The 10,187-nt window shown below is 34.9% G+C and overlaps 4 protein-coding genes across 7 annotated transcripts; 2 read left to right on the top strand and 2 right to left on the bottom strand.

The window, feature by feature from the left end:
* Window positions 1–386: 386 nt before the first annotated feature.
* Window positions 387–3,544, bottom strand: Phm (Peptidylglycine-alpha-hydroxylating monooxygenase). 2 transcript variants are annotated; one of them, XM_076816032.1, is made up of 5 exons: window positions 3,343–3,544; window positions 2,994–3,212; window positions 2,080–2,902; window positions 1,447–1,671; window positions 387–1,019 (listed from the first exon to the last, which is right to left on the bottom strand). In XM_076816032.1, the coding sequence occupies exons 1-3, from the start codon at window positions 3,457–3,459 to the stop codon at window positions 2,231–2,233; spliced, it is 1,008 nt and encodes a 335-aa protein (XP_076672147.1). In that variant the 5' UTR covers window positions 3,460–3,544; the 3' UTR covers window positions 387–1,019; window positions 1,447–1,671; window positions 2,080–2,230. The 2 variants fall into 2 exon arrangements, with proteins under 2 accessions (XP_076672147.1, XP_076672146.1); XM_076816031.1 differs by having other exon boundaries at window positions 387–1,671.
* Window positions 3,545–3,608: 64 nt separating this feature from the next.
* On the top strand, window positions 3,609–7,336 carry LOC143371128 (uncharacterized). 2 transcript variants are annotated; one of them, XM_076816026.1, is made up of 5 exons: window positions 3,609–3,623; window positions 5,284–5,456; window positions 5,546–6,024; window positions 6,099–6,434; window positions 6,508–7,336. In XM_076816026.1, the coding sequence occupies exons 2-5, from the start codon at window positions 5,393–5,395 to the stop codon at window positions 7,210–7,212; spliced, it is 1,584 nt and encodes a 527-aa protein (XP_076672141.1). In that variant the 5' UTR covers window positions 3,609–3,623; window positions 5,284–5,392; the 3' UTR covers window positions 7,213–7,336. The 2 variants fall into 2 exon arrangements, with proteins under 2 accessions (XP_076672141.1, XP_076672142.1); XM_076816027.1 differs by lacking the exon at window positions 3,609–3,623 and adding an exon at window positions 4,196–4,210.
* On the bottom strand, window positions 3,670–7,704 carry Arl6 (ADP ribosylation factor-like 6). Of its 2 annotated transcripts, none has more exons than XM_076816036.1 (3): window positions 7,566–7,704; window positions 4,313–4,492; window positions 3,670–4,222 (listed from the first exon to the last, which is right to left on the bottom strand). In XM_076816036.1, the coding sequence occupies exons 1-3, from the start codon at window positions 7,648–7,650 to the stop codon at window positions 4,011–4,013; spliced, it is 477 nt and encodes a 158-aa protein (XP_076672151.1). In that variant the 5' UTR covers window positions 7,651–7,704; the 3' UTR covers window positions 3,670–4,010. The 2 variants fall into 2 exon arrangements, with proteins under 2 accessions (XP_076672151.1, XP_076672150.1); XM_076816035.1 differs by having other exon boundaries at window positions 3,675–4,222; window positions 7,473–7,650.
* A 239-nt stretch (window positions 7,705–7,943) lies between these two features.
* On the top strand, window positions 7,944–10,113 carry Ltv1 (LTV1 ribosome biogenesis factor). The gene is made up of 7 exons (XM_076816028.1): window positions 7,944–8,086; window positions 8,174–8,759; window positions 8,827–9,023; window positions 9,121–9,249; window positions 9,310–9,501; window positions 9,565–9,813; window positions 9,886–10,113. The coding sequence occupies exons 1-7, from the start codon at window positions 8,084–8,086 to the stop codon at window positions 9,997–9,999; spliced, it is 1,470 nt and encodes a 489-aa protein (XP_076672143.1). The 5' UTR covers window positions 7,944–8,083; the 3' UTR covers window positions 10,000–10,113.
* The last annotated feature ends 74 nt before the right edge of the window (window positions 10,114–10,187 follow it).

Genomic DNA, 10,187 nt, shown 5'->3' with positions numbered 1-10,187 from the left:
CTCAAATGGAGCTACATATATACGGTGTCGAGATAATTCGTCTGTATCAACTTGCCCCTGTATCAACTAGCCCCGGTCTCCCCTACAGTATGGCTTCTTTATTGGGGTAGGGTAGATGCACCACTTTAAGGTACTGTACCAGGTTTGGCCTCTTTTTAAAAAAATATAATATTTTTCCGTGTAAGCAATAAATGTAAGCTTGTATTTCTGGCGGTATACTAAACAAAACATTTATGATGTGAAAGTCTCCACGTAATAATGATCTGCAAGCAATTTAGAAATAAGATAAAAATAACGATTAAAGATAACCCATAGATACCGACATTACCACACACTGAACGAAAGATGTATAAAGAAGGGAATAGCGAGGATTAGATCAATCACACTTTTCAATATATGCATAATTTATTGATATATCGATATAATATATTTAAGTGTGTAGAAACGAACCTGCCGCATCCTTTGTATATTTTCCAAAATAATTTTTATTAATTACATTTAGACGTAGAGTGTCATCGGGGGATACTGTGGATATGCTTCGCTTTCAGTCGAGTAGTACTAAGAAGATTCTACTATGTACAGTTAAAGTGTCGCTCAGTTTAAAAAAGTATTTTATTCTTCAAAAAAAAATCGTTTAAAAAGATCGGCAACAGTGCAACTGAATGTTTCACACTGGATTAATCGTTTTGAAGAAAGAGTAACGAGCTGATTTGGCACAGATAATACTAACAATAAATACATTCTTTGAATAAGTGGACACTGTTCCGAAAGTATATCGGATTTACATAACAGATCGTATGGAAAGTTTTATCAAGTTAAACGTGTAGTTTATAAATTATTCTTTATATTTTCTAGAATAATGAATCAGGAAACAAGTACCAAGAGGTATATGAAGTAAATTATTTTAAGAATTAAGTTTAATGGACGTAAGTTTCGCTAAAGGTATCAAATGCGATGGTTAATTGTGCGCGGGAAATAATCATTAGCACGAATTAAGAGAGGACCCCATCCTGAAGCCACTAACAAAAGACCAAGTTAGGGATTTTTTTGTTCGTATAAATAAAAATATAGGGCTTGGATTTTTTTATATAAGTTTAAAGCAATCTTTATTTTGTTAGAAAATTTTTTTTTTTATGAAAAATTGTACAAAATAACTTCCCTCAGCACTGCAAAAAAAAATGGCCCACACTCCCGGGAATGACTGGATCATCTGAGATGGAAATACTTTTGTTCATCTCAGAAATAATTTTGTTCATCGCCATTTCGTAGAATTTTTCATAAAACAAAAAAATTTCTAGCAAAATAAAGATTGCTTTAAAACTACATAAAAAATCCAGGCCCTATATTTTTATATATACGAACAAAAAAATCCCTAACTTTGTCTTTTGTTAGTGGTTTCAGGGTGTGGTCCCCCCTTAACTTCGAATAAATAGGATAAGTAAGTACTGAAAATATGAAACCTTCCGTTTGATAGGCCTATCTTCGCTTTAATTCTGTCTGATCTCATGTAGACATCACACAGAATTGTGAGCAGTCCAATACTCAGTTACTAAATAATTCAGTATTTGAAATAAAAATAATTTAACTAAGTATATACATATTGGCAGGAAGAACAAAGTAGTATAACTAGAAATCATAATCAAGTTAGTAGTTATCAATAGTCTAATACTGCTCTCTTTAGTTAAAATGTCCTATCCAACATTTTGAAACAAAACGAGAAAACTGAAGTTTTATCATTTACTTTGTACCGTCCTTATTTTCCTTCATTCAAATTAAAACATGTTGTCATTATTTCGTAACAGCCTAATATAATTTTTTGTAATAGGTGTACCCGATAGGTGATGTATTATTAACGTACCAATCAATTAATTGTTTTAGATAGGATATTTTAACCATTTGGAAAGAAGTTAAGTTAAATACATTAGACCGTTTATAAATCTTTACGAAGCACGTAGAGTTTTCTAACTTTACTTAAAAGGTGAAAGACGTGTGGAACTTCAAATATTTCAACATATCTGAAAAATGAAAAAATACTAGATAGGACAGTTTAACTAAGGTGGGCAGAATAGTCTAATAGACTATTGATCTAATAGACTCCAAGATGATCGAGAAACAAGTTCCGCTATACAGCACCAACTAGATAAAATATTTGTATTAGACTCTGTTCCATTTGTCAACAGTCTTGCATGTACATCAATTTCTATCCCAGACAGCCAAGACTAATATTCCACTATAAACTAGATGCCTCTATATCAGGAATGTTAAAAAGTCCAGCATCTTTCCAATAATAATTAGGAGGGCCGTAAGTGAAACAGTATTTCATGGCCAATGGTTCGTCATTTTCGACGTAGTACATTAAATAGAAATTGCACATTTCGTCTGCCTTAGTTGCACCTATGTATGTCCAGCTGTTGCGTGTACTCTGCATAGTACACCGAGCCGCTATTTGATCTCCTTGCCCAGCTGTCACCTTGTTGTGTACAGGATAAAACATTTGAGGAGTTAGAGGATCCCTTTTGCCCAGTTCTATCCATGTGTAATCTGGCTTTACCAAATACCCAGACACTACTTTTCCAAGCGAGTGCGTATGCGTTCTATACGCGATAGGATGAATGGTTTTGTTCTCTTTTATCATACAGGCTGTTTCCATATACGTTGTACGCATAGGTGGTATAGCACCCGAAGTTCCCAGAAGAAACACACCGGCCAATTTATTTAACGGACGCAAAGTGTAATGAAGAAATACACCAGAATCATCCGTTCTGCCATCTTTAAACTTATCGATATGGGCGTAATGAACCTGTAGAACTAAATACTTAATCGAAGAGTCCCCGCCAACTTTAAAGCCTACTCCTTCCGGTAATATTAACATCGGCGCGTCCCTGGCCCAAGCATACAGTATCTGTATGAAAGATCGATGCAACAGATTAGTTACGAGTATTCTTAAGCTCGGAATACTGCGTATCATTTTTACATTCTAAAGTTTCATGTACCTGCGATTCCTCTGCACAAGGAACCATTGCATCGTCACTCTTGCTGGTATGGTGCCCCATTTCTCCGCAATCCCATACTGGTTTTGAACTACCCGGTTTGCCACAACCATACAAAAGTATATGGTGAGCAATGTCCATGGTTGCATTCGGTTCAAAACCTATCACATAGTAGTTTTGGGAGGGATCTACTTTAACAGGAGTACATAAATACAGTTCTTCCTGTAAAGAATATGTGCTATATCTATGTACTTATATATATAATATGTACAGTATAACGGGTTTCTCGTTTTAATATTACGCGGACTTTAAAAATCCGTAATTTATCTCGTAAATTATTTCGTGTATTTACCCTGTATGGTCTAACATTTGGCATAAGTAGCGCGTACTTTTTCACGCTGTTACTCTCTGTAAACGTGAATACAGCTGCCAGTAAAATACAAGTCACTAACGTAAATGTTCCTTTCATTTTTCTACTTAATTTTTTAAAAGGTTTTGCGTGACTATCTAAAGAAATTCACTTCCACCTGTCAACTGCTACGGCTGCTACGGGTCGATACTATACAGTTCTATGCACGGAAAATACGAGTGACGTATACAGTGATAACAGAATATACAAACGCCATCTGGGAGGTATACGCAAGTTTATTAATATTTTCCCATACAAATGCAGTACAACTTGAAGAATAATTTAAGTGGACAATTATTGCAATCGAACGATATAAACAATTATTATATAAACATGATTATGATACATTTATTGGACGGATTTATTTATGATTAATTCGATGCCTACTTAGATTACGAGAATACGTGTTTTCCATTCATAAACTGTTTAAGTTCCATTCATAATGTTACCATATCCGATGTTCGAGTAAGATTGAAAGATCCATGACATAGAACAGAAACTATTGCATTGATGTAATCTATTTAAATATCGAAAACAAAGTAGAGAACACGACCGATTGCTTTCGATTAATTTCCGTGATGAACGATTTCCATGATGCACTAGGATTATCTTTATCTTTTATTAATATATATATCACGAATTTGATCCGTGAGCCACTCTATTCCTGGCTGCAATCCCTCACCAGTGATTGCGTTTGTTGCTCTTATGTGCCAAGGCTTGTTTTGTATACGATCAAGACCAAGTCCAGCAACGAGTTTAACAGTAGTCAAGGAATCAGGCAAATCCATTTTATTTGCCAAGAAAAGTATTGGTAATTTACGACCTATAACGTTCGGTACAAGAAGCTTAATTTCTGAAAACATTTTTGCTCCCACTGCTAAGGATTACGGAAGAAGGTGCAAATGTTTTGTACCTGCTACATCTGGATGCTGAAGAAGCATATCTAATTCCTCTTTGACAACAACCAATCGTAGCTTGTCGCTACTGTCGATTATAAAGATAATACCATGGCAGTCCTTATAATAATGCTCCCATAATGATCTATGACGATCGTGACCTGACATATCAAATGCCGTAAAACTGATATTTTTAACTGAAAACGAACATTGCATCTTTATTCTTATACGCAGACGTGCATAGTAACATCTTTTCTCGTGCATGAAATTACTATGAAATGTAGAGTAGAACGACGAGATAAATTAGACAACAAATCAAGGCACACGTGGAACATATATACACATACATTTAATGTGTGACGTATGAACCATGAATGTGTGTCATTGATGATAAAAAAATTAAAAAAAAAAATTAAAACCGACTTCAGGAAAATAAAACTGCACTAAAAAGTAAAAAATAATATTTTCTCTTATTTAATCTACGACTTTCATCTGTTTTAAGTCGACGTCAGATTTACACAGTGCAAATGATGAGGCGCCGACTCAAAAAATATGAGAGTCGTAGATTAAATAAGGGGAAAAATATTTTTTTACTTTTTAGTGCATTCTCATTTTCTTGAAGTTGGTTTTAATTTTTTTAATTTTTTTTAAACTCTTTAGTTTTATATATATTGACACAACATGCTGAGGAGATGTGCGCGTACGTACATAAAATAATAGTAATTAGATGACAATAGTCTTTATTATTAATCAGAACTGGCAAAATATCGGGCCAATGTTGATGCAGTGCAGGATGGGACCACCGGGACATCGTCCTCTTTCGAATAAAAAAAAGATCAACCAAATCGGTGCATATGCTGAGGAGTTATGCGAGGACAAACATATATAAAAAAAAATAAAAAAAAACATACATACGGGTCGAATCTATAACCTCCTCCTTTTTGAAGTCGGTTAAAAAGCGTCATCTTTCTTTCTTATCCTCGTCTAGAGAAACGAATGAGAACCACTGAACGTTACGAGGGTAGCTGTATCTTGGCGGGACATTATTTAAATATAGAATTAAACTATTTTCCAAGAAGCGATCATTAAGTTTAAGCATGGAGAAGGAGATGCACATTAGCAATGTTAGTAGCAACGAAAAGGATTCCGAGCAAGATAGAGGTGAGACAAATGTTGCTTCTAAAGATCTAACCCTATACTATTTCTGGTGGAAACAACGTTGACGTATCATTCGATTATACAATCTGCAGACAACATGAAAAGCAGATTAAAGAAACAAATAAAGGATTTGAAATCTTTGATCTTGGAAATGGAATGGAGTTCGGATATAGTGAAATTTGGGAAAACTAAGCCTGCGTATGATTTGAACATCCCAGATGCCCCGATCGATAAAGATATCTATCACATTCCAAACGTTAATATAAAATTGCAGTCTGAATTATACAGATATTCTGGACTTTACTGTGTAGAGTTTTCACACGGAGAACATATATTTAATTTTTCACCGCTAAATAGATATGACAAAGGAAATACTTTTGTCGTACAAATCTTAAATAAACAGAATGTAGGGACTTTGGGAAAGTGGATAATGCCTATGTCAATTGATCTAGATGATCTAGTATCTGAATTTTCTATTAGCAATCTAAAAAATGTACCTCGTTTTGTAAGAACTTGTAAACATTATATTGATTGTTACGTGATGCGGTGCCAACAGTTTAACGCATTGAAGGTGCATATTTCTTATTAGTATGTTTCTGTTTAATACAAATATAACGGGATATTAAATAGATTTTAATTTTCTAGGATTCTATTTGTCGAAAAAGAAATTGCACTTTACAAACAAATTTAGGATACACTTGTATTACTCTAGAGTTAACAGGAGTATACGATGCGAACAATGATTTATATATAAATATAATTCTATATCTTATGTATGGTATCGATGAAACCAGACCATGGAAAATTCAAGTAGATTCAAAAACGGAGCAGGAATTAAATTTAAGTACAGAGCAACAGCTAAGAACTTCTTTAAAGTGCTTCAAAAAGTTTGATTTAGAAACAGCGTTTGATAAAATGTTAAATGAAAAACCATTTACATGGGCGAGAGAAGATGAAGAGGACAGTCCAGTGGAAACTAATGTGTGTTGAGCCTTCGTTCATTTAAAAGAAAAAATCACTCTATGTTTTATTAAACAATCATTTTTATTTTTAGTACTTAAGTTCTTCAGACGAAGAGGGATATTTACAGAACTTCTCTTTCGTACGAAAGAAAAGATTTAAGCTTCATAAAAGCCGGAAGAAGTCAAAAAGAAAACACAACGAAACAGAGCAGAGAAATGTTTCTGGTCTTTCAGAAAATTTTGAAAGTAATGACAAATCTGTTTCACAAGAAAATGAAGAACCAGCTAAAAATCTTAATCGGCGTTCTATGAGACGTAGGGATACCGACGCTACGAAGTCTGCGCCAAAGATACGACAGATAAAACTATGGAATTTGAAACAAACAAAATTGAAGTTTCAAGTAGATAATAATTCAGAATTGCGCACAGAAAATAATAGTACTACTTCTAGAGAACCGGCTACTGAAAAGAAAACGAGGATTGCGAAGCTATGCAAACCATTTACTAGTACTCCGATACATAAAAATCATCCAAGTACTTCCCACCTTGTTGCAGCGATCAGTATGGATAATATTAGCGATATCCCAGTGAATGAAGATAATTCACAGAATACAAAAGCTAAAACTGACACCGATGCCCCTAAACAAACTGAATCCTTCAGTAAAGACCAATCTGGAAATAACGTACCAGCAAAAATGCTAAAAAGCAGAATGAAAAAGAATGCGGAGTCTTCGATTCGATCAAAGCCAACTACCAAGAAGAAAAATGTATCCCGTAAAAAAGTAAAGAAACCATAAGGAATATGTGAAATATATATATTTGATAAAATTTATGACAAACTATAACGCATTGTTCTGCGTATCTTGTGTATATGTATATATCTTTCATTTGTAAAAGAAACTTGTTTTTCCCACTCTGTGTCTCCATTTCATTTGATCGTACGATAAGAACTGGTGCTCAAACTGATCAGCATACCAATGCAAGTGCAAGTAATATTGTTGCAAGCACGTCAATTAAACATCGAGCAACGTCGTTCACTCATCATTATTTAACTTACATGAGAATTTTTGAACATTATACCCGACAGTGGGCACTATGTCTATGCAACGGTCATCCTCGCGTTTGAAATTATTTATGACCGTCGACTTACCACTATTGTTAAGGCCCACTACTAAAACGTTTACTTCTTTTTTCCTAAGACCTAAAAGATTCGCTAAACGGTCAAATAGCCCCATTCTTTGTGCTCCCTTTAAAGATTCCTACGTGTTTATCGAACATCAATAGTCAACGCTATTACCATTGACCGCCCGAAGCCTGAAGGAAGAAGAAGGACAGACATAACAATCAAAACGAAGTCGTTCTCTCTTTGAACCGTTAATGAACCTTAACAGATATCTCGAATACCATTAATAAAAACGAAATATATCTACTGGAACTATAATATTTTGCATAAAAACGGCATCGATATATTATAATACCGTATAATTTTACAAACTCTACTTTGCAATGAAGTTGAGGATCACTGGCGAAGCACATGCCATGTTTTGCGCGAAGCACACTTTATCGTAGGCATGAATGTAAAATTCGATTCACGAACAGTTTAAAGTCAACTGTTTTCGTATGAATTTGTTTTTGAGTTTCGCTCATTAAATAAGAGATATCGTAAAAATGGTGAGTTTCGAGCACGACCGTTGGATATCGGACTATCGTATGCTAGGTTACTTGTACTTTACGTATAAAATATTGAATAATTTTCAGCCGAAAGGAAAAGCAAAGAAATTCATCGACAAGAAGAATTCAGTAACATTTCAGTTAGTACATCGTTCGCAAAAAGATCCATTGATCGCCGATGAAAGGGCGCCTCAGCACGTTCTTGTGCCCACTGGAGATGCGCAAGCTGCTAAGCACGAGAAAAAGAAACCAGAGGATGACAAACGCAAAGAGGAGCAACGAAAATATGGCATATATTTTGATGACGATTATGACTATTTGCAGCATCTGAAAGATGTCAATTGTTTGACAACCGAATGGGAACGAGTTGAGTCTACAAGCACTTCGAAAAAGGATGACAAGAAGGATGCTCCGAAAATCAATTTACCATCTTCTGTGTTTGCTTCGCACGTCGAAGAGAAAGTTGGACTTCTTAATAAAGCGGCACCTGTAACGGGGCTGCAATTACATTTGGACCCAGATTTAGTAGCTGCGCTGGATGATGATTTTGATTATGAAGACCCAGAGAATCAATTGGAAGATAATTTCATGGATCTAGCTAATGCTGGTGATAGAGATAATGAGTTGGCAGAAGATGAAGAAGATGAAGAATACGAAGACGACGAAGAAGACGGTATGTAAGAACGTATCATATTGCACATAACAATTAATTTATATCACTTATGAATTGTACGAACTAGATCAAGCATCTGATGTTTCATCCGAGGAACACATGAAATTATCTGACGAGGAGCGAGATGAAGTGTGTAGCTTAAATGGCCCCCAGTATAGTTTTAAGGAGGAAGAAACAAAGTCACGATTTACAGAATATTCAATGAGCAGTAGCGTTATGAGGAGAAACGAACAACTGACCTTCCTCGATAATAAATTTGAAAAGGTCAGTATTTCATATTAATATTGCGGCGTGATTACCAGAATGACCCTTTAATCATCCAGAATACGCAGAACTGAATTTCTAAACATTATTGTCGCAGATGTATGCAGTGTACGATGACAATGAAATAGGTGCTTTAGATTGCGATGAAATTGAAGGGTACGTTGCACCCAATTCAGATTTAGTCCTTCAGATTGCGGCAGAGTTTGAGAAACAACAAAACGAAGACGTAAGTACAACGAACGTGTTTGTGCAGAGAAACGAATTTGTTGTTACGTTACTTTTATAGGCAGAGAATGTCGCTAAACTCATGAAAGATAGAATGAAAATTTTAGAAACAGAGTGTGATAGTTCTGAGGATGAACATAGTTTAGAAAAGCTTGTTGTTGATGCGAGACAAAGGGATAAATGGGACTGCCAAAGTGTTATTAGTACATACAGCAATATTTACAATCACCCGAAGTTAATTCCCGAACCCAAGGTATGCAATTTAACAGCAATATTTTTACGATATGGAAATCGTAATTTATAAATTTGTTTGCAGCATCCGGCAAAGATAAAAGTCGATCCAAGAACTGGTATTCCAAAAAACGTTTTAGATGGATCCTCTGGGAAACTAACTGCTAAAAGTTTAGCCCAGTTTAATCAGCAGAATGAAAGCTCTGAATCGAAGAGACCTCAGTCAATTGCAGAAACTATGAAATCAACTTTAAGCATATTAAGTATAAGACCAAAAGGAGAAACTCCCGACGAACGAAAGGAGAGAAAGCAGGCACTTAAGGAGTATAGAAAAGTATGATCCGTTTGTTAATTTTCAATATTCATGATCAGAGGCAATAGTTAAACATCTGAATGTGAATTACAGGAAAGAAGAATAGAACGAAAAGCAAACACAGAAGCATTTAAGGAGGAAAAGAAACGGCAAGAGAAAATTGTATTGAACAACAGGCAGAATGTACAAGGAAATCGTATACTTTAAGATTTGGAAATCCCCTTGTGCTTCCCCTTTTGTAAATGAGATAATTTATCATCATTTATACCCGTTGTACATTAAATGTGTTATCTATATCCATATTAAATATATTTAATAGAACTTTCTAACCGATTGCCTTTACGAAACAGTAATTAGTAAATGAAAATGCATCATTTTCCTGCGTACGGAATATA

The sequence above is a fragment of the Andrena cerasifolii genome, chromosome 7, assembly GCF_050908995.1.
Source record: "Andrena cerasifolii isolate SP2316 chromosome 7, iyAndCera1_principal, whole genome shotgun sequence".
Taxonomy (NCBI): domain Eukaryota; kingdom Metazoa; phylum Arthropoda; class Insecta; order Hymenoptera; family Andrenidae; genus Andrena; species Andrena cerasifolii.
The sequence above is the reverse complement of the archived record's forward strand: the minus strand, read 5'-3'. Positions and strand labels throughout refer to the sequence as shown.